At 38.6% G+C, this 24,347-nt stretch overlaps 2 protein-coding genes across 10 annotated transcripts in view; one reads left to right on the forward strand and one right to left on the reverse strand.

Moving 5' to 3' along the window:
* The first annotated feature begins 7,279 nt into the window (after positions 1–7,279).
* Positions 7,280–11,759, forward strand: Cdc23 (cell division cycle protein 23). Its single transcript, XM_067768954.1, has 5 exons — positions 7,280–8,191; positions 8,259–8,438; positions 8,498–8,662; positions 10,145–10,581; positions 10,661–11,759. Exons 1-5 carry the CDS (start codon positions 7,381–7,383, stop codon positions 11,114–11,116), a joined length of 2,049 nt encoding a protein of 682 aa, XP_067625055.1. The 5' UTR covers positions 7,280–7,380; the 3' UTR covers positions 11,117–11,759.
* Positions 11,561–24,347, reverse strand: part of LOC137241402 (ATP-binding cassette sub-family G member 1) — a 33,546-nt gene continuing 20,759 nt past the window's right edge. For 7 of the 9 annotated variants that reach the window (XM_067768962.1, XM_067768961.1, XM_067768960.1 and 4 more), the window contains 8 exons: positions 21,004–21,127; positions 19,837–20,026; positions 19,386–19,770; positions 12,901–13,023; positions 12,578–12,753; positions 12,333–12,501; positions 12,015–12,271; positions 11,561–11,946 (listed from right to left, as the gene is read on the reverse strand). In XM_067768962.1, the coding sequence (XP_067625063.1) occupies positions 11,602–11,946; positions 12,015–12,271; positions 12,333–12,501; positions 12,578–12,753; positions 12,901–13,023; positions 19,386–19,770; positions 19,837–20,026; positions 21,004–21,127 (1,769 nt within the window). In that variant the 3' untranslated portion in view covers positions 11,561–11,601. The remainder of the gene's footprint in view (positions 11,947–12,014; positions 12,272–12,332; positions 12,502–12,577; positions 12,754–12,900; positions 13,024–19,385; positions 19,771–19,836; positions 20,027–21,003; positions 21,128–24,347) is intronic. The other 2 variants (XR_010949993.1, XR_010949994.1) reach the window with 2 other exon arrangements.

The raw sequence follows: 24,347 nt of genomic DNA on the forward strand, positions 1-24,347 counted from the left end.
TGCCTCAGCTGGTGCTGCTTTTATACTCTTTGGTCTTTGGCCCGTTGTCTCATGCACTGCCGATCGGTAAGCCATTAAGAATAATGATATGGGTTTATCCCACTCCTTATGGTATTTGTCTACTACTTTCCTTAAATGCTACTCCAAGGTTCTATTGAAACGTTCCACAATACCATCGGACTGAAGGTGTAATGCAGTTGTCCGTGTTTTTCGAATGCCCAACTTCTTACACATTTATTGGAACACAGCTGATTCAAAATACCTGCCTTGGTCAGAATGCATCTCCATTGGTACACCATACCTTGCAACCCAATCGTTTGTAACCACTTCTGCTACTGTTTCCGCTTCTTGGTTTGGGATTGGGTATACCTCTGGCCATTTACTAAAATAATCCATAACCATCAGTACGTATTTGTTTCCGCGGTTGCTAGTAGGAAATTGACCTGCGACATCAATGGCGATCCTTTCAAATGGTGCACCTGAAATATATTGCTTCATCTGGCCATGACTTCGGATTTTGGGCCCTTTCGCTCTGCTGCAAACCTCGCAGTTCGGAATGCACTCAGTGACCGACTGACGGCAACCAACCCAATAGAATCTCTGTTTAATCTTCTCGAGCATCTTCGTGATTCCAAGATGACCTCCACTTGGACCGTTATGTACTTCACTGAGAACGTCAGGAATCCTTTTCTTTGGAACAACTCGATGCAAGCAACCGGATATCAACTCTAAACTGTTCCACTGTGCCCAATATGACTTCGCAATGGAACTCTCTGCTGACATCTCCTCTCTATTTAGTCTTTCGTTTCTTTCGAGCCCTTGCATAACATGCGACAGATCTGTTCTTGTAGCTGACACTTCCTTAGTTGTTTCTTGTCCCATTCATCTGTACACGTTATAGTCATTAGGCGGAAATCTATAGTGTCTTCTTTAGCCTCAGCCTTTGAACAGTGTTTGCATTCCAAACTACATGTTCTTCTTAACTTTGCAACGGCATTCCCATGGGTACTACCTTTCCGATGCTCAATGGAAAAGTCATAGCCTTTTAGCTGCTCGATCCACGGTACCAATTGTCCTTCCGAATTACAGAACTGCAGAAGCCAATTCAATGCTGCGTGATCTGTCCATACGCGGAATCGCTGGCTGTAGAGGTATTTGTGAAAATGTTTAATGCACTCTATCAATGCCAACAGCTCTCTCCGCGTAACCCAGTAGTTCCTCTCTGGTTATCCCATTGAAGGGCAGTAATATGCATGTCCATCAACCAGTTGTGATAAAACGCCTCCTATAGTATATCCACTCGCATCTGTATCTAGAATAAACGTTGCTACTGGAATCGGTTATGCCAACGTTGAGGCAGTGCACAAACGCTCTTTTAATGTTTGGAAAGCCACTTATTGCTCCTTCTTCGATTCAAAAGCTTTATTTTTTCTTGTAAGCTCGTTGAGGCTATGGGCTACGCTGGCAAAATTTGGTACAAATCGACGGTAATATGTGCACAGCCCAATCAACCAGTTGTAACAAAACGCCTCCTATAGCATATCCACTGGCATCTGTATCTAGAATAAACGTTGCTCCTGGAATCGGATATGCCAACATTCAGGCAGTGCACAAACGCTCTTTCAATGTTTGGAAAGCCATTTCTTACTCCTTCTTCCATTCAAAAGCTTTATTTTTTCTTGTAAGCTCGTGGAGGCTATGGGCTACGCTGGCAAAATTTGGTACAAATCGGCGGTAATATGTGCACAGCCCAAGGAAACTTCTCAATTCATATAGGTTCTGTGGTCTTGGCCAATCCTCTACTGCCTCTATCTTTTCGTTCGCAGTGCAGATGCCCTCTGTCGTTACCTTTTGACCCAAATAATTTACTTCATTTTTAAACAGCGTACACTTTTTGGGACTTAGTTTCAGACCAGCGCCAGCTATTCTCTGGAAAACTTCCTTGTCATATCATGCCTTAAAAAAACTCATCTGTCAAATTCAAAAAAAAAAAAAAAAAACCGACAGAAGCGCAGAGACCGACTCAAAACGCTTATCAATACAAATTAAAACGACATCCGGTCGAACCGGATGCCACGGGACAGACCGTTAACATTCAAAATTTTAAAAATTCAAAATTCGAAAAAAAAACTGACGCAAAAATAATTACCGAACCGGACATGGCCGGTTACTAACGCTAAAATCAAAAATCAAAAAAAAACGCTGAAAAATTAAAAGAAAACAAAAAGAGGCCGAATATACATAGAGTCGCCGCGGGTGGTGTTGCGACGCCCGGTGCTTAGCCAACCCTCAAAATCCATGGCCACCACAATTTCGGTGGCCCCTTACCTGCTTTACCCTACGCCTTCTAAATAAAGGGCGACGTCAGCATTCCCATTATAAATACAATTTTTATCCAATACTCATTATTAATGCCTTAAACCTTTTCTCTGAAAAGTCATTGAATTATTAGCTAAATTCTAATATAAACCATACTCTCTAACAACAAAGGTATTCAAATAATTTGCTTATATTTGGTTAACAAAAAAATATACATAAAGTTCTGTTTTGGTTATTATCATAAGGGGTTGCCCTTAAAGTACATTGTTACGATAATCACTTATTATCTGCTTTTTTTTTTGTTTTCCACTTACAAAAATTATTATGATGTTATAGTAGAACTTATTTTGCGGGTAACCTAATATCAAATTGGTATAATGCTAGTGCGCATAGTATATTGATAATAATATCTAATATGTACCAAGAAGAGTGTTTACAAAAGCAATAAAGATGAAATTGCGATAGCAATATGTATTACGTGCACGTAGATTACTTTCGTATTGTTGTTCGAAAGATATTGCCCGCAATAGGGATTCATATGTATATATATATATATGTATATATATATATATATATATATATATATATTGCATTTGTAAGATATAAGAAAAAAAAATTAAATTCAAAATCCTTTTGCCAATTCTTGCATAATCGACGAATGGCTGCTGTCGCAAAAAAAAAAATTCTTTAAATTTATGGTTGAGCTCCCAAAAATTAATCGCTAAAATGTTTCACGTGATAGCGACGGCTTATTATCAATAAAATTTATAGAGCTAACTTCAAACATTTTAAAGCGACAAAATATATTCTTAAAATGATAAAAAAAAATTATGCCTTTTATTTTTTTTGTAAAGCTAATGCTTAGGTAGGTATTAGGTAAATAGAATTATACTCGTAAATTGCTGAATACAATTTTAGTTATATTTAAAGAGTTTTGCTCAATATAATGTATATAAGATGCATTCTCAAATAAACGGCGTATGTTGGAATTAGTGTTGAGCGTTCTAACAGGTAAGTGCTGCTTGACCTGACTGAGACAAAACTGCCTGTTTATTTGTGAACAACCCTTTTAAAATGTGTAAATAATTTTGCACATTAAACTGTTGTTGCATTCTTTAATATCTTGTCAAGTTGCAAAACATAAGTGTTCATGTAATAATTCTTTTGGTTAGATAATTAATACAAGCTAAACTTAAATAGTGGAAATCATTTATGTGTAACTTTTTTTTTTCTATAATAAGTTGAACTATCCTTTCATCTTTTATGTTCATAATTCTTAAAAAATGTCGTAATTTTGACGAAAAAAAGATCGATCCTTGTCGAATCGTTTACCCGGGCTGTATAAAACCCTCTAAATACCACTTGGAAATTCCTTTAACTACCCTGCAAAAATGCTCTCGTCATTCCACGCCGGTTGACTAGTTATTATACAGTCATAGGTTATATTCCTTGTCACATTTGCATGGGCGTGGGTAAGTTTTGTGACCAGAAATTTTTGTAGGGTAATTATATCTAAAGTTATACCTTGCTGGTACTTACATGGCCGACAGAGTACGTACCATGGGTCTCTGCCGGCGTGTTGTCGCTGGTGAAGGTGACTTTGCCGGTGAAGCCGACACTGTTGTTGGTTGTGGTGCGCGGTCTCGGGCGCGCCGTGTTGGCACTGTTAGTGGTTGTTGCGCTCTGGTCCGAGGTAATCGAATGAACCTGGTGGCAATAAAGCTTCGTGCTGGCCTTTACGATCTGGATGACTTGGCCATTTTGACGTTAGTTGTGTTACGCGGCAGCGTACTGCTGGCCCTGGAGGCGGAATTGGTGGTCGGACGCTTTTCCGAAGGTGGTAGGGTACTTCGTAATGTAGAGAAAGGGATTTATCTTCGGGTTGCATCAACATTTAGCTCAGTGCCGTCCGAATCCGTATCGGAATCCCTAACACCTTCCTCACTAAGTGTGGCTGTGAAACGCCAACCTACTTCACTAGATATTATATACGTTGCACTTGTGTCAACACGACACCACCGTGATAAGGTTTATTCCCACTTGTTTGTTCTTCTAGTAGTTGGGCCTGCAATTTCTCGTTGCAGTCTTTTGGTTCTTCCACACTGCTCGTTTGAATACGTGCACCGCCGGCTAGGGTGTTTGGCGATTCGTTAAATATAAGTGGGGATGTGCAGTTGACGTCGCAATAATGTTAATAAAGCAGTTGGCGCCTTGCTATTGAAGTTGTGTCAACCGATGTTACATGATCCCTTTTTTTATCGCCAGGCCGCCACAATTTTAGGTGCAGCCAATCACACTTTTTTCCGGAAACTCATTCCCAATTTTTTCTCTAGTGATGGCCGGTCTGTTTTTTTTCTTGTTTTCCGATACTTTTTATCGCAACTTTCGCCCCATCACTAGGTGTGTTCGCGCGAACACGCTCCCAAGTGGACCGTAACCGTAGACCGTCGCAGCAGACCCTAACAAGTTTTTAAGATGTTCATCAAAGTTCTTGCCCAATACCATGATGTCGTCCAGGTACAACAAGCATGTTTTCCAATGTAGTCCTTTCAATACCTGATCCATGAGTCTCTCAAAATTAGCTGGTGCATTACAAAGTCCAAAAGCATTACTGTAAATTGCCAAAGACCATCTCCGACGCTGAACGCGGTTTTCTCTTTGCTTCCTCCTTCACCGCCACTTGCCAGTAACTTATCTACTCCTCTGAAATTGCTGCGCATAAAATTGTACTACTAAATTTCAATATGCATTATACTCAGATGCAACTGAAATATGTGTCTATTTTTCACCTCTACACTAATTCTATATATCACCTTTACAAACAGTGTGTGTCCACTATTCATTGCAACCGGTTTATATATATGTTATACACGCTAGATGGGTCTCCTAAGTTTATCTAATTGAGGATCCGCGTTTTTTACGCGGCAACGTAAACGTATATACATGTAGAAAAACACTATTAGCCGTGTTTTTTTACACGCGTATACGTTTCTTTGCGCGTGAAAAAAACGCCTATCCTCGCTTAGATAATGCTTAGAAGGTCCATCTAGCGGCTGTTGTTAAACAACTAGCTACAGCAACAGGGTGTACCGAAAAGCGGAGACACAACGCTCTGATGGCCATAGGGTATAACATATAACTGAATCAGTTGCGATGAATTGTGGAGACACATAGAATACATAGAATTAGTGTAGAGGGTTAAACAAAGACACATATTTCAGCTACATCTGAGTATAATGCGTATTGAAATTTAGTAGGACAAAATTTATGCGCAGCAATTTCAGAGGTGTATTTAAAGTTTGTCGCTTAGCAGTCCATATAAAGTTTAAGTAAACGGATATACGCGTGTTAAAAAACAGGGCTATTGATTTCCATAAGGTTGGTTGGATAACCTGTTTTATATGGATATGTATACGTCAACTTCTCCAGGGCTTTTAATCGGAATATATGCAAATTTTCTTTTGACTTGACATTCTTCTGCACGTCGAATTGGTTGAATTCGCTTTGCCACCATTTGGTATGGATTTATTTATAAAAAACTTATACAAACGTAGACGTATATACGTGTAAAAAACACGACTAATGAATAATAAAGTCAGCCAACCGTGTTTTTCAGAAATGTTTTCCTCTGCTTGGCACCGCTTCGGCACGGCTTATTGGTACTTTTTTTTAACATGATTTGAGGGGAATATTTAGAATAAGGTGCCACGATTTTCCAACTTTTTTTTTTCAAAGGATGGGGGGTCCTAAAAATCACAAAATTATCATCCGCAACTCTAGGAAACTCTTAGTTTATGAAATAAAAGCCTTTTAATTTCCAAATTTAGTAAAATTTCAACTTAAGTCCTGCACTTAAAACTCGGGTCGCACATGTCGATAGCGATATCAAAAGACGCGTATTTGCGTCAAGATTCAGAATCCGAAAGCAGAAACTACATTTTTAATCTTGTTTAAAAGTTATTCGCGGAAAACCTGTCGGTAATATTGTCGCTTTTTTCGTTGTTGCAATTAAACAAACGAAAACAAATGAAGGTGGTGATTAGTGTTGCCAGCTCCGCAAGAGTATCTTTTTAACTTGGTAGAAGATTATAAGGTGGTGACACGTCGACATTAATGCAAACAAACATACACTAACAATGTATTTTGTTTTGTAATTCTCTGAATAATTTGAAATTAATGTATTTAATTGGAACAAGTGCAGAATACATACATTTGTTAAAAAAAAAAAAAAAAAAAATTGGACTTTATAGAAATTTTTATGCTGATTCCAACGGTAATTCTGCGTAGAACACCTTTCTGCATAGGCGCTACCACCACGGTGATGTCCTTCTGCGTAGTACACTCTTCTGCGCAGCACCACAAATAATATTAGACTACAATTATTAAAAGTGTTTAACAAAAACAAAATACATTAATAGTGTATGTTTGTTTGCATTTATGTCGACGTGCCGCCACCTTATAATGTTCTACCAAGATAAAAAGATATTGTTGCGGAGCTGCAAACACTATTCACCACCGTCATTTGTTTAATTGCAACAACGAAAAAAGCGACAATAGTACCGACGGGTTTTCCGTTATTAACTTTTAAACGAGATGAAAAATGTAGTTTCTGCTTTCGAATTCTGAATCTTGACGCAAATACGCGTCTTTTGATACCGCTATCGACATGTGAGACCCTAATTTTAAGTGCAGGACTTAAGTTGAAATTTTACTAAATTTGGAAATTAAAAAGCTTATATTTCATAAACTAAGAGTTTCCTAAAGTTGCGGATGATAATTTTGTTATTTTTAGGACCCCTCTGCTCCTACAAATCAACAAAAGTTTGAAAATCGTGGCACCTTATATAAAATCCAACCCATTTTTATTTATGTCTGTATGTATTTCATAGTGCCTCCACCTTGTATGGTTCCGCCATGTGTAACAACAGCACTGTCAAACTGCACTGTCAAAATTTGACATTTCACTTTCTAGTGAGCGGCAACAGCGGCAAGCTGATTCGCATGGAAGGATGATAAATCCACTTTCCTCGTCTAATAAAGCTGTTTTAAATTTTGTATAATATGGAGGAGGATCTATTTAATATTCCATTGTCAGATGTAAAGCGAGAACTTCGTCGAGGAATAATTGAGTGTCAGAAGCGTGGTCTAAACCAGAGTGCAAAATGGTTAGCCGAAATGAACCATGGCCTTAGTGACAACGATTGTCAAGGAGCTGGTGACAGCAATTGCAATCGTCATATGTCGCCGGATGGAGGAGAATCTTGCCAATTCTTAGAAGGAATATCAACGGCTGAATATGATGATTATTTTTTAGCTAAAAGTTATTTTGATGTGCGAGAATATGATCGAGCGGCATATTTTGTAAGAAATTGTGAATCCTCTGTTCCACGTTTCCTCCACCTTTATGCAACATATATGGCAAAAGAGAAACGACGTTTAGATACTACAACGGATCGTTCAAATCTTAATGATACTGGCCACGTGCGAGATTTGACCGAATTGCTGGCAGTTCTTCGTTCGGAATACTCGCATGGCCGCCTAGATGGTTATGGAATTTATCTTTATGGAGTAGTATTGAAGGCATTAAATCTCAATAAGGTAGCCGTACAAATGTTGGTGCATGCCATTCGATTATCTCCAATGTTGTGGGCTGCCTATGTGGAATTAGCACCACTAATATTGGATAAGGAACGCATGCTATCGTTCAATTTTGGCGGTCATTGGATGCGACACTTCTTTGTTGCACATAGCTATATTGAGATGTATTTGAATGATGAGGCCCTGAAAGCATATGAAGATCTTCAACAGGCGGGATTTCGGAAATGCGTTTATGTGACCTCACAAATGGCTATTGCTTATCATAACAAAAGAGGTAAATGTAGAAAATAGCCACAAATTTATTTAAGTTTAAAATATTCGTGCTTTGAACTTTTCAACAGATGTTGATAGAGCTATTGAAATTTTCCAAACGCTACAGGAAGTTGATCCTTACCGCTTGGAAAATATGGATATATACTCTAATTTGTTATTTGTTAAGGAGCTTAAGACTGAAATGGCACAGCTAGCACATAAGGCAGTGAGCATCAATAAGTTCTGTCCAGAGACATGCTGCGTTGTTGGTACGTCAAGATAATTTAATGCTTTTATATTTAAACTTTTCCCATCCCGTATATCCTAGGCAACTATTATAGCATACGATCAGATCATCAAATGGCCATAGTATATTTTCAACGCGCTCTAAAACTGAATCCCAAATATCTGTCGGCGTGGACATTAATGGGCCATGAGTTTATGGAGCTAAAAAATACAAATGCCGCCATACAAAGTTATCGCAAAGCTGTGGGTAAGCCAGATTTGCTATTTTATAAAATAAATGTTTATGTTTATTTATTTAGTTACGGTCTTATAGACCTAAATTAGGTACATGCATGTATGAGATCATTATCTAAATGGTAGTGCTTTGCAATAGTTATATAATAATTTCTTAAATTTATTGATATTTGGACATTGTTTTATTTCACATGGTAGATCATTGTATTCTCTCAATCCCTCGTAGTATATATTGTTCTTGTCGAATTCTGATCGAACAGCTGGCAGACGAAAGTTATTTCTGTTTCTTGTGTGATAAGCATGAACCTCATTGTTGTATGTTACTCGGTCGTTTAAATATTTCGGCAGGTTGCCTAATTTCATGTTGTGTATGAATTTTAGAGTGTAGTATTCAATAAGTTGCTTTACACTCAGCCAATTTAAACTTTCTAGCATTTCATGTATTGGGGTATCATATCGTTTTCTAAGAATTAACCGCATTGCTTTATTTTGCTTCACCTGTAGCTTTGCGATGTTCGTGTCGGCTAACATGAATAATATCGTAGGACAGTATATGAAATGAGGTTTTATAATAGCCCTTTTTGGGTCCAGGAAGATCGACACTGTTACTAACTTGTTTGACAGGCTTTCTTTCCATTCTGCTATAACCAGGTTTAGGGCGGTTTCACAAGAGTGTTTGGTTCTGAACCCTGATTGTTCACATATGATAATTTCATTTTTATTCAGGTAATCGAGAAGCTGGTCTTTTACGATTTTCTCTAAAATCTTTTCATCACTAGGCAGCGTATTAATAGGCCGTATTTCCTCTAGTTTTTTAGTCCCTTTAACTTTTTCAACTGGTATCACTGTTGATGTTTTCCAGCATGCTGGGACTACACCTTCTCTAAAGCTCTCATTCACAATACATGTATAAGCGTATCTCAAATATTCCATACTGTCTTTATATACACCTTCTGATACTAGTTTTTTTCCTCCATACTTATTTTTTAAGTTAGTTGCTGTTCGCAACAGCTGTTCCACATTTATTTGCTTCAGTTCAAAAACACTTCCCCTAATATCCTCTGTGGTTTCAGCTGGTCTAGGTTGTTCAATGGTATTACATATTGTTGTGATGCTCTCGACAAAGAACTGTTTCAATTGGGCCGCGATATCAGGGTCTCCTTCAATGGGTGTACTATTTATTACTATACGTTTTACTTGGGCTGTGTCATTACTCATGTTTATGGCATCTTTAAGACATTTCCACATTCTTTTTTATTTTGGCAAGTTTTTTATATTTACGTTTTGTATAACTATAACTATCCCACTCATTTGTACTCTGTGCTATTTTGTAAAGCTCATATTTTAATTTGTTTAACTTCGTAATCTCTCGGTCATACCATTTATTTACTAATTTAATTTGCACTCGCTTCTCATAGGTAAGCGTTGCCATTATATCTCATAAGATAGTGTTAATAAATGGGGTTCATTCACTAAAATTTCATTTAATTTTCAGAAGTAAACAAACGAGATTATCGTGCTTGGTATGGCTTGGGCCAATCGTATGAGATATTGAAAATGCATTACTATAGTTTATACTATTTCAAAATTGCACACCAGCTACGTCCATATGATAGTCGAATGTTAGTGGCGTTGGGAGAAACATATGAAAAGTTGGAGAAATTCGATAATGCAACAAAGTGTTATTGGAAAGCCTGTGATGTTGGAGACATCGAAGGGGTAGCTATGTGCAAATTAGCTGGCCTCCACGAAAGGCTAGGAGAATTTGATGATGCGGTCCAGTGCTACATAATGTATTGCGCGGACGAACGTGCGGCAACCGACAAACAAAGTTTATACCACGGTTATATGACTTTAGCCAATTATTATGAAAATAAAGAACAATTTGACAAGGCCTCTCATTATGCCTACAAATGCCTTGAATCTGACGAGGTAAAAATATATATCTCTAACTAACTTTATTCATTATTTTAATATATTATATTAACGGTTCTTTCATTTACATATTCAGCGAAAATCGGAAGCAAAAGCACTACTTAAAACCATTGAAAATAAACGTAGTGGGAAATTGGGAAGTAGCGATGGTGAATCAAATTCTGCAAATGCGAATGTAATAGCTGCGGACACCTCATCCGATGATGACATGGATATGGAATTGAGTGATTACAAATACTTATGTAGTGACTACGTGTTGTCGTGCCAATCTAATGCAAAAGTCGCAAAAACAACTGCGGCGACGGCTGCAGACAGTGCAACAAATTCTCGTTTAATATCAACAACGACGGATATTAGTTTGAATGAAAGCGAGATGATTGCATCCAGTAGTGTAAATGATATCGGTCCAAGTACTAGTGCGGCAGCAGCGATTGCAATGGAGCAAAAAGCTGCAAAATCGCCACAAGTTAAAGAGGCAGAAAGTAACGACGAGTTGCACTCAATGGAAATATCGTCGATATCTATAGATTAAACTAATAAACGTACATGCTTGCAACCATTGTTAGACAAAGTACCTTTTAATTTAATCTAAATTAGAAGATTAGTTTAACTAGTAGCTATATAAATATACTATAAGTATAATATTTATGATCTGTGTTCAATTACAAGTAAACTACGATCTGATTTTGTAAAAGTCTGTCAAAATATATGTATGTATGTATGAAGTGTCTACATGTTTCACTCATATTTAACATTTGCCAGGGGTTACGGAAAAGGCGGGGATTAAAAACTGCAACATCTTGAGTATTTTACCGAATCTCTTAGATATAAATTAAAATAATATATCTATATATGTAAATGTATAAAAAATCATTTTTTGAAAGCTTACATACATATGTTTATATGTGCGATTTCACTATTTGAACACGCTCCTTACAACAATACGTTCTCTCCCAGCATAAAATATATTACAATGTTTGTTTTACCTTAAATCAAAATGTTTGTGATTGCTACTAATTACAGTGCGCGTTTAATACGCATTATTAAACTCAAGAAAAACAGCATTTTTAAGAATAAAATCCATATGAAAAGCACTAGTAAGTCGCGGCCATACAAATCGCCCAACATGTCTAACTCCTTTAGTAGTTTAGTTGGTGACTTGAAGTAACAAAAATCCCTGTGGCATTCTAAATCAGGACGACCATAGCTATAAATTGCCTGCATAAGGGCCTCCATCGTGTAGCGGAAGAATGATATATCACATAACGGCCGAAAAGCACTTGAAAGTTCATTGATGCGTATAAAAAACCCAGAGAATATCATAAAAGGAATCGCAATTCCAGGTACCAACAAAATTGCCATCTAAGAATACGCATATAAGTATAAAAGTTTATTTATTATTTAATCTTGTACATATTTATTTAGTTTACCTGCAGGTCAAATGTTGAACCAAAGGTCAAACCCATAAAATGTCCAACAACGGCTAAAATCAAACTAATACCCCAACACATAACAAATCGTGCAATATCATTCGGCTGGCTAGTCATAAAGTAAATAATTGTTGTAAATAGTGTTGGACAAAGAAATAGCAACGGCAGATCAGCGGTGAGTTTTGAAGCATAATATGAACTCAATGAATACCAACCGTTTAAGTACTCTCTTAGAAAAACCGCCGTATCTTGTGGACCTGCAAAGAAAGTAGTTTTTGATTTGGCTTACAACAAGTATTTCGTTCATATACTACTTACACAACAATATTGCTGGCATTGCATTTCCAAAGAAAATAAACATTATAATAAAAAAAATGCAGGATATATTCGATAGTGTTCTCGCGCCGTCGTTCCCAATATCCCAAAATACTGAGCCTACGAGAGTTGCAACAATGATATGCATCAGAATCCGCAATTGAACCACAATCTAATTGAATTCGTGTGAAACCGCAAATTAGGATTAAAATGTATTTTATTAGTACATAAAAAAATAGCGTCTATACCAAGTTTCTTGACGTTGAACGCAAAGATCTGCGTATGAGTATGAAGAGTTGACGCAAAGCGCTTACTTGGGCCCTTGAAAATTGGTAGGGTCCGTCACACATCTCTCTGGTTTGCAAGTCTTTAGATGGTTGCATCTCAATGGAGGCATGGGAGTTTGAGAACTTTAACATTTTGGCTTTGAGCAAAAAATGAAAAAATTAGTTGAAGATATTATCAAAAAAAAAAAAACAAAATCCTAATAGGCACGATAAAACATTACAAACAAGCACACTTAATACATATTCTAAGAAATAGCTTTTTTTTTGTAATTTTTCTCTCTCACATCTTTCGTGCAGCAAATTTTCGACATCATCATTTGGTTGCCTCAATCCGCTATGCCGTTGCTTATTTCTTTCTATTAAGTTAACAATTTTCTCATTATGCTCCTCGCTGCATACTTCCAAAGCTAAAACAGTATAGATAGTTATCACTTACTTATATATGTATTGTCTTAAATATCTGAGGTCATAAGTCTTAATCGCCTAAGTCGAGATAGGATGATTCCATACCTACTAAATAAACACCTACGAGTAGTGATAGAACTTTTTTTAGTTTTTCCAGACTGGTACGCTTGCGGTAGTGATTTCGCAAGCACTCTAGATGAAAATTTATCTGCCTTGCAGCTGTCGCTAGGAGTCGGCACAAAATATGTGGGCCTCCGTCCTTCCAATTTGTAAGGGAAATAAAAAATAGCACGACGAAAATTCGAAGAGAAGCTCGGCCCAAATCTGATCGGTATTTGTGCGATGCCACGCCTATTTTACAAAGTTAATCCACCGTCAAGTTTCATCAATTCATCAGTATTTTTTAATGCATTGTCCCTTTTTCCATTTTTGAAAGTGGGCGTGGTTATAATCTGATTTCGGCCTTTTTCAATACCAATATATCGTCGACGATTCGTAAAAGCTGCTAAGTCCGTCACCAAATTTCACAGTAGAACAAAAAAGCTTACTGCATGACAAGTTAAAGTGTATTGAAATTTTATGGAGCTAGCAGGTTTTCATAATTGCTTTGGAGTTAGTGATTCTGGATAATAAACACATACTTTTATCATAGGCAGAAGCCGTCTGCCATTCCACCATTATCAAAAAGTCGGTTTAAGTGAAATGTGGAGCTTTTACGACATCGTCGAAGATCTCAAGTTAAGTTGTGAATGGACTGAACTTTGTTGATCTTTAACAGATAGAACATCGGCTCTTGGTAAAGTATCGATACTTTAATCAGTACTTGGAAAAAAGCATCGAGTACAAAATACTCGAGTATTTTTTGGAAAAGTATCGACACTACTCACTCAGTACTCGTATCGTTCTATCACTACGTACCAGTTCAGATTTTAATAATGTATGTATATGGATTATTGATTTTGAATGATATAAATATACATATACATGCAGAGTTGGGCATTATTCGAATAAATTTGTATTTAGATACATATGTACATATATGGAATATTTCTATATATTGCTGTTAAAATGTTTTTGTTTTTGTATTTAACAATCCAGTTTACCTAAATTTTATTTTTTTCTTGTCACACTTATGCTACTACAATCATCACAAAAATTTTATAGGCTGTCTTTTTTCATTTCAAATTCAAAACTCATTGCGAGCATATTGCACTACAATGAAAATGTATCTTAAGAAAATTATTCAAAAATAATTTATCCATGAATAAAATTGTTATAGATAATTAATTGTTGAATAATTTTCCGATTGGAAATTTGTCTCAAAAACTTGTAGTTTACTCATTTATGAAGCAAAACAAAATATGTTTTGTTCTTTTCTTATTTATTTATTATTTGAACAAAATAATTTATTCGTCAGCCTTTAATTAAAAAAAAAAACAATCTGTATTCGTAAATAACCGACGGAAAATAAGTTCTCTTATTTATTATACGAAAAAATTTTGCCAAACTTTGCATGTCAAAATGTAACACTCCTACAGTCTGCTCGTAATAAGTTTTGAGTTCGAAAAAAAAAAACAGCCTACACAATTTTTGTGATGGTAGCCATAACGCAATAGAACCAGACGAGTGAAGTCAGTACAACAACGGTCATGTGGGGAGAGGAAATAAGAGTGGAAGAGGGCTAGATAATGAGAGGCACGTGGATAGATAGAGAAATTCAGAACAATGCCTGCCGGCTTGGATCATACGGCTGGGAGTATTTCATATTTGTCTAAACGTTTCCAGGGTTAGCCAGAGCTTTTTAAAACAAACTTCTGACAAGTCAAAGATACTTGGTTTATCCCGAGCTTGCGTACTACAAGCCTCCCAGAAATTCATTCGCAATATGATATTGTTTAGATCGTCAATCATTACATTGACGTCAGCAGTATGTTTCCATATTCCTTACTGAGCGGCAATGCGATACTTTAAAGAGCCAGCCATTCAGTTCCGTTGACTACAACTTTTCCGTTTCCTCTCAGTGAAAGGAAATAAACCCTCCCACAAAAGGAAATACAGACCACAGGCGTTATATTTTTTTGCAGCAGATAAGAAAAGAAGCAACACTTAAATTTATGAGGGCGAGTATTGTCAAATATGACTCCATTTTATAATACTCACTTCACCTATCTGGTTTTTGTATCATGGATTGTAGCAGCATAATTGTGACATGCAAAAATTTTAATTTGGTAAACTCGATTATTAAATACAAAAAAAATTAAATAGCAATATATAGGCACTCTCATGATGAAATTAATATCAGGGGTCAATTCACGTTCTATGAAGTGATGAAGTGAAAAAAAAAATTCATGCTCGCTGAGAAATTATTTTTTCCATTTTATTACATCACTTTTTCATATTAGGCGATTCGTGTTCTTTGCAATACTCGTTGTGAAAATCTAATAACGAGCACTGTGGTGAGTAAAAAAAAAATATAATTAATGAAAGTAGTAAATATTTTCAACTTTTCAATAAGAAAAGAAGAAAATGCCCAATATTCGCCTTTTGATTTCTTTGAATTGTCATCTTCCTCTCGCGGCTGCATCGCATTCCATCAGCATGTGTTCTGCAGTCTCATGTATGCGATCACAGAATCGACAGAGGCTACTAGACGATATACCTAGTTTATCCATGTGGTTATTTAGCCTGCAGTGACCTGTGAGTATGCGTGTTAAAATTCTAAGGCTGCTTTTTGGGAGCTTAATCATAGCTTTATATCGTTTATCCTCCTATCCTGGACTTTCGCGCCAGTGTTGTTCTAGGTTCTAGGTACGCTTCTCTTTGCCTGAACTCTTCCCTTATTGTGTGTGACACTATCGGTATGATGGGCTCGGGTCTTATTGGCTTTTCCGCCGCCGCCAATCTGGCAAGCTCGTTACCATCCACTGCTCTGTGTCCAGTTACCCAGGCTAAACGGATGGTGTTATTGGCCCCTAGACTGTTTAACCTCTCCACGCACTCAAGGACTATTGATGATTCAATCTCAACTGAAGATAGTGCCTTGAGCGCAACCTGAATGTCGCTGAGTATAGCGATTCCCGCGTTTGTATATCACCGCTGTAAATTTATCTCTGCACACCGGCTCATGGCGAAAACGTCGGCTTGGAAGATGCTCGGACATTTTCCGATTGGTAGGGACATTTTGGTTCGGGGGCCGAAGATCTCCGCTCCTATGTCCTCCGGTGTTTTCGAGCCATCGGTGTACCATATTATAATGTGTTCCCGGTGAAGCGCTTCAATAAACACTTGTTCCCCAGCTCTATTTTGAAGCGCTTCTCAAACTTTATTAGCTTCCTCGTCTCATCACTAGGAAGTTGGATGAGTGGAATCTGCTCCTTCAGCTTCTCCATGTTCCGTGACTGTATCACTTTGCCTCTTCCGCATCCCTCTTTAGCTATGTTTACTAAAGTACTCCTGGCTGACTGCTCAATTATTATGTGTAGAGGCGTTAACTTAAGCAGCACCTCTATTGCCGACGTCGGCCATGTTCGCATAGCTCTCATAATGCAGATACATGCCAAGCGTTGAGCTTCGTGAGTAACTTTTGTATGGTCATAATGGTTGTCCTTGATGCTCACGCTACTGCTTCATACACTGACAAGTATCACTATAGTAGTGTACATCCATCTTAGGATCTATGGGCTGCATCCCCAGGATCTTCCTGCAATACGTCTGCAGACCAATGGCTGTCTTGTTAGGGTTGATACTTGGCTCCACCTCAGTACACAATTCTTTCGTTACCCTGAGTGCCCTTTGAATTATGTAGCAAAGGGTGCTTTCAAATCTGCCTCTTACAATTATAAAAATATCATCCGCGTAAACCTGACATCGGATTCCGTTCTCTGAGAGCCTCCGTTGAAGTTCATCTACTACCAGGCTCCACAGCAGGGATGACAGGACGATCTCTAGTGGACATCCCTTTGTTGTCTTGATCTCTACTGTACCGTCCCCACTCGAGGGTTCGGCAATCCTCGTATGCAGTAGGGCGTTTATCCACATACGGATTGGACGTTGTATCTCTCTTCTCTCGAGTGCCCCATTCACATTCTCGTGGGCCGTGTTGTCGAATGCCCCTCTATATCCAAAAATGCGCATAGCGCAACCGCTCCGCATTCGAACGCACTTTGGATTTCTGACAGCTGCTACAATGCAGTTTCTGTCGACCTGCCTGTCCTATATGCATACTGATCTCGATGTAGTGGTATTCTATCGAGAGCCTTTGATCTAATCTTGTGGTCTACGATCTTCTCCATTGCTTTCAGAGCAAAGGATGTCAGATGCTGTAGCGACCAGCCAACTTAAATTTGCGGCTTACATTTAGCTCTTGACGAAAGGCCCCCCACCAACCTTTCTGTCCATATTCGACCTATACGTGAACAAGTAAACCGGTATCCTTCCCCGGATGAGTCCTCTTCCCCATTCCTCTCCCGGGCAATGACTGGGGTGAAGGTTGCACAGGGAGCAGTTATATGCAATAGTCCGTTCTGTCAGGCATAAACTCGAAGGCTAGAGCGTCCAAAGTCAGAAAGCCTTCCCCTTTCCACATGGTCTGAGAATAGTCCCAAAAAAGTTCCGAAATGACAACGACGGGATTCTAAACTGATCCATAGAACCACACAGAACTGATCCCTGAAGGGTACCCAAATGATCCCGAAATAGCCTCCAGAAGGTTCCGAAATTACCTGAGCAGGTCCCTGAAATATCCCGATATGTCCCGAAATTACCCCGACGTGATCCCGGACGGATCCCCAAAACCATCTAGAAATTATCCCGAAATGACCCCGAAGGGATCCCATAAGGGTCCCAAAATGATCCCGAAATAGTCCCGAAAAAGTTCCGAAATAAACTTGACCGGATCCCAAAAATCATCAAAAAGTTATGCCAGAAAGCTATCCCGAAATAGTCCCGAAATGCCCCTGAATGGATCCCAAAAACCATCCAGGAATAATGCCAGAAGGGTCCCCAAATGATCCCAAATTAGCCCAAAAATGTTCAGAAATTACCCTGAGGGGATCCCGGACGGATCCTGAAAACTATCCAGAACTGATGTCTGAAGGATACCGAGAATGTCCCGAAATAACTCTGACGTGATCCCAGATGGATCCCAAAAACTATCCAGAAATGATGCCTGAAGGATACCGAGAGTGTCACGAAATAACCCCGACGGAATCCCAGATGGATCCCGAAAACCATTCAAAAATGATTCCGGAGGAATCCCCAAATAATCTTGACATAGTCCGAAAATAACCCCGACGGGATCCGGAAAACCATCCAGAGGGGATAAAAAGTATCCTATGTCCGTCTTCTCGTTCTAAGCTACCTCTCGCATTAATTTTTAGGCAAATCGGTTCATCCGTTCTTGAGTTATAGTGTAACTAACACCACTTTCTTTTATATATATAAATTTTTCACGGGCAAATTCAACGGTGAAAAAATATTCGTTAAATGAAAAAAATTTGACAATAAATATCACTTTTTTTTTGAAACTGAATCGCATATCAGATGAAGTGGTGAAAATGCTTTCACTTCACAACTTCATAGAACGTGAATTGACCCCCAGGTGTTTTCATCCCGTTGACGTTTTCCCTTATTCTGACAAGTTCGGCATGCATAATTTATTGGGTTGTCTATCATACAGAACTGCCTTTGAGTTCCACTGCGATCGTAGCAGATTTTACTATACGTTTAGAAATATTATAACTATATAAGCCGTTACTAGAATTGTTTAGTCAAAAAGATTAACGTAAATTTGTCTTCCCTAACAGAATATGGACAAAATTTTGCAGAAAACTAATTTATTTGAAGAATTTGTACGAAAAATTAAGTAATCCAAATTTTATACTTTTGAAATACACGTAAATACTGGCATTTAGAGCTGCCGAAAAAGTGAGGTTATGTTGTTGACATCACCTTTATTATTACATCATGGACACTCTGATGTTTGTGAGTACCCAGCTTGTAGGAGGAATATAGAAGTTATTACATACATGGAATATTTCTGTAAATTTGGCTTTTAAATTCGAGATTTGACGCGTTTTCTGCAACCTTTTCGATGACGTGGTTTTAGACCTAGGCTGTTAAGACTTATGACCACATATATTACATTAGAATATCTCACCCAAAATACGAAAGAATAATATCAATAAATCATACGAGGTATTTTATTATTTTTGGAAAAATTGTTTTAGTTAATTAATTTTCAAACCGGTCTATCTATATAATAATGATTAATGATAATCGCAATAGAAAAAGCGAATTTTTTTTGGTGAGGCACCCTAGTGTGAGTAAATGTGTATATGTAAAAACTATGTCAGAAAAATCTTACCAAAATCAGCGGGATTATAAAATTCCGGAAACGCAAACCCCGCTCCTTCAAAAGCCGGTATCATTTCCTTCACGGGACCTGCATATATCACTTGACCGCGCGACATAACAACAACATCATCGAATAGTTTTATCAGTCTTGAACTTGGCTGATGTATTACACACGCAATTATTCGTCCATCCAATGCCAGACGCTTTAAATAGTTGATAACTTGTAAACTTGCCACACTATCCAAGCCGCTGGTAGGCTCATCAAAAAACATCACTGGCGGATTGGTCACCAGTTCAATGGCTATAGAAAGACGTTTGCGTTCACCACCTGAAAGATTTTTCACCAATTTGTGACGACACTTATCCATATTGAGTATTTGATGAATATCATCGATCTGATAAAAAAATTAAAATTGTAAAAATAACGTGGAAAAAATGTAAATCCTTCAATTGATATTTACAATTTTTTGTTTTTCCTTAGTCGCGATTTTCGCGGGTAATTTAAGATCAGCCGAATCTGTAATTGTCTCTTGCACCGTCAATAAATCAAGCAGTGCAAAATCTTGTGGTATATAGCATGAGGTTTTGCGGAAGGCCAAGATATCCCGTTCTTGATCATTAAATATGAATTGACCAGAAACACCAGTGGCCCTAACAAAAAAGGAAAACGATTATATGAAAGTGTTTTGCTCATAAATCTGTGGCCACAAGGGCGAACAGCTAAAGTCTCCTTATGCCAAATGTCAGTTAACATCATTAAACGTCTAATTTTTTGACGAATGGATGCTAGAATTTCTCAGTTAATATGATAAGCTGGCTTAGAGTGGAAACTTCCTGTGCTTGTTTTTCAAATATTATAAAAAATGTTTAAATCGATATTATCAAGCATATAGCATTTTTTATGGGTGTTGGACCAAACAAATATTTGTAAAGAAATTGCACCAAAAACAGCAGAAAGACCAGTACACAGCATTCAAAACTTAGATATTAGGTTTCGAAGTTCGAAATCGGACTCTTCCGCAAATTTTTTTTAATTTATTGTTTTAAGTTTTTAAATGAATAAATGGCACGATATACTTCCGAGGAGATTTAAACGGAACTTCTCTTCCAATTTCAGTCATGCTCATTTTTAATTTTTCTGAAAATTGGTTTTTAAATACAGCAAATAAAAGGATGTTTCAGGAAGGGTCCGATTTTGTACTTCGAAAACCATATCTATGTTTTGGAGGCTAACTTGGAAATACTGGGAGATTTAATAAATGCTTACGGATAAATCTCTTCGTAATAACTTGGTTTTGCTGTATAGGTGAGTTCTACTATATATATTTCCTTAGCTTAATTCACAGGGCCAACAATTTTGAAATTTTACAGGAGATCAAAAAACACATTTTATTTTAACATTTATCCCTGTAGTCATTGGTTTTAACGATTTCAAATTTTTACTGGGGGTTTATTTTAATATATCCTGCCAAAATCTGTGAAAAACGCAGTTTCGAAAAATCTTTGTGAATTAAACTAATCATATCGATTGAAATATTTTTTTGTAATATTTAAAAAATTTCATAAGTTAATATTTCAAAGGAAGTGCATATTTTCAGTCTGAAATATCTATTATTATGAAATCATACTTGAAACCGGACAGCACATTGAGAATCGATGTTTTCCCTGCACCAGATGGTCCAAGAATAGCTGTAAGGCGGCCAGATTTGAATTCGCCGCAAACATCTCTGAGTATGGTTGTTTGCTTTTTTCCTATTGAAGATAAATTAATTATAATGAAATAAAATATGTGAATAGTAGGACAATTACAACGATAACACATAAACTCATATAACGACATGCCTATGAGGTTTTTACAGTTATAGAAATGTAATGGCGATGGCATTGGCGGAGTTGAAAGTTAAAGGAATCCACGATTGACAGAAAATCTGATCCAATGTTGTTTACAAGATTTTCACTGATACTTTTGTATAAATCAAACCAGTGTGTTATGAACCGTGATCGAAAATAATTTTTGAAATCCCAATAGCTCTAAGATGATGAATCGGAGTAGTAACATATGTGAGATGGGGTCAATCGTACTCCATATTTGACTGTCATTTTCAAAAAAAGGTTAACCGTTTCATATCTATCGTTTGATTGAAAATGGTTTACGATTCGTGATGAAAAACCAATGCCACTCAAATGATAAATATGAACCTGTCAAATTATTTTTAAATTTTTTTTAATAAAACATGGATCTAATGAGTACGTATGGTCACTAGTAAACATATGTCATTCAAATGCTATTGTGATTTAAAAAATGGATTTTGATCACAGATCGTATAATACAATAGTGGCCAAGAAGTTTTATATTTATGTAAATTCAGTGAAGTAAATGATATTTTCATTCATACATGCATATATCATATTTAAGTTATTTTACTGTACATATAAATGCATATGTATGTACGAGTAAGTTTATAACGACTTCCCATGCAGTCGGTTCTATGTACCGGAGCGACTCGGGATTTTTCCCGACCAAGGACTGTTATTCCAGTGTGACCCCATTTAATTTGTTGCGTCCCTCCCACAAATTGTCATCCTCCCAGCAGCTCCTTGCAGCAGGACTGCTCCATATTCTCTTACTCCGGGAAGGCATCGAATCCAATCCGGGTCCGTCTCCTGACCCCGGTCCTGAGAATTGGTTTTGCTGCATCTGCCGGAAAAGAATCTTTTTAGGACGGTCATACTCTGTTCAGTGTGTCTCGTGCAAGGGATGGTTGCATCGGACAGGTTGTTCTGGGCTTGATCCCAAAACCCGACGTCCACGTAACTTTTATAAATCTTTTGTGGCTCCTTGCTGTTCACGCCCAAGGGCGTCCCGTAGTCTACGCCTAAGTGCCCCATGTTGCCAGGTCGCAAACCCAAATCATCCGGGTACCCCAATGCTTTCCCAAGGACGCCCAGTCCCAGGGCCACAACAGCAATTGCGTCTTGGCCTTCCACAACCCCGGCGTAGTCACCCGTCACTTACCCCCAGAGTGGCGGCGTCTCCCCTTATGCTCTTCAGAATTCTGCAGTTAAACTGTAATGGACTAACTGGGAAGATTACGGATATAGTCGATTTCATGAAGCGGCACAACATCCGCATTGCTCCGATTTAAGAGACTAAACTCACAGCAAGATCTGCATTGCAGACCTGCTCTGGGTATAATGTCCACAGGAAAGACCGCGAGAGCGGAAATGGAGGCGGCCTCGCGTTTATCATACACCACTCTGTGCAATATTATATATTTGATCCTGGCATCGACCGCAGGGACAATGTCTTAGAACGTCAAGGCCTATCTGTCCGGTCAGGCGATGCAAACCTAGAAATCATCAACATCTACATCCCTCCTGCCACCTGTTGCTCCAGTGGATACCGCCCTAATATCAGAGCCTTACTCACTGGCAACAATCGCATTATCTTAGGCGATTTCAATGCCCATCACGATCTATGACACTCAAACTTGCGGGCGGAGAGTAGGGGTGAGATGTTGGCGGATCAAATAGAAGAAACGACGTTCTGCACAATAAACGGAGACGCCCCCACACGAATGGTAGGAAGCTGTCACAGTTCGCCAGATATCTCAATCGTGAGCGCAGATCTCGTAAACTGCGTCAACTGGCAGCCGATGGTAACATTGGCATCCGACCACCTGCCCATACTTATTTCGCTCGAGCGTACCGCCGACTTCATCGTCACCGCAAAATGCACTTTCATAAACTTCAAAAAAGGAAAGTGGGAAGAATATAAATCTTTTACAGACAACCGCTTTGCCCTATCCCGACTGATGCCCGCCAAGGGGAGCGTGCCTTCCGTAAGGTCATTGAATCCGCCTCGGCACGTTTCATTCCCGCCGGGAGAATTCCCGAAATCCGGCCCCACTTCCCGGCGGAGGCCGCAAACTTAGCGAGAGAACGTGACCTTATAAGACAGCTTGACCCAGGCGACCCCCAAATAAGGGATATAAACCAACGCATCAGATTGCTTGTGGACGAACATAAGCGGGCGAAATGGGAGGAGCACCTAAGAGGTTGTAACTTCTCTACCGGTGTGGGTAAACTTTGGTCCACCGTAAAGTCCCTATCGAATCCGACTAAGCACAAAGACAAAGTTTCCATCGCCTTTGGCGACAAAGTGCTGTCGGATGCGAAAAAATGCGCGAGCGCTTTCTGCCGACAGTATATAATGCATCCTACGGTCGACAAAGATAGACGGAGAGCCAATAGACGCGCACATAACCACACCGCGTCACCAATCACCATCACCGCTAAAGAGGTTGAGGACGCCATTGGTCGCGCTAAACCGTCCAAAGCAGTGGGCCCAGACGGCATAGCCATGCCAATGCTTAAAAGCCTAGGGAAAGAGGGTTTCAAATATTTAGCGCATGTCTTCAACCTGTCTCTTTCCACTTTTGTCATACCCGAGAAATGGAAAATGGCCAAGGTGGTCCCGCTACTAAAGCCTGGGAAACCAGCTAACATAGGTGAGTCGTATCGTCTGATATCTCTCCTATCGCCAGTAGCAAAGACGCTTGAAGCCATTTTGCTCCCTTATTTTCAAGCAAATTTGCAGCTAGCCTCTCATCAGCATGGCTTCAGGAAACTCCATAGCACCACCACCGCGCTAAATGCCATTAGCACCCAGATAAATTGCGGTTTAAATCAATGCCCCCACCATAGAACAGTACTCGTAGCGCTAGACCTATCAAAAGCTTTTGATACGGTCAACCATGGCTCGTTACTGCAAGACCTGGAAGGATCTACCCTTCCCCCATGTCTTAAAAGGTGGACCGCAAATTATCTGGGTGGTCGGCAGGCATCGGTGCAATTTAGAAAGGAAACATCAAAACCAAGGAGAATTAAACAAGGGGTGCCACAGGGTGGTGTCCTATCCCCACTTTTGTTTAATTTCTACATATCTAAGCTACCTTCACCGCCGGAAGGA

This window comes from Eurosta solidaginis, chromosome 2 (assembly GCF_040869045.1).
Source record: "Eurosta solidaginis isolate ZX-2024a chromosome 2, ASM4086904v1, whole genome shotgun sequence".
NCBI classification, from domain to species: domain Eukaryota; kingdom Metazoa; phylum Arthropoda; class Insecta; order Diptera; family Tephritidae; genus Eurosta; species Eurosta solidaginis.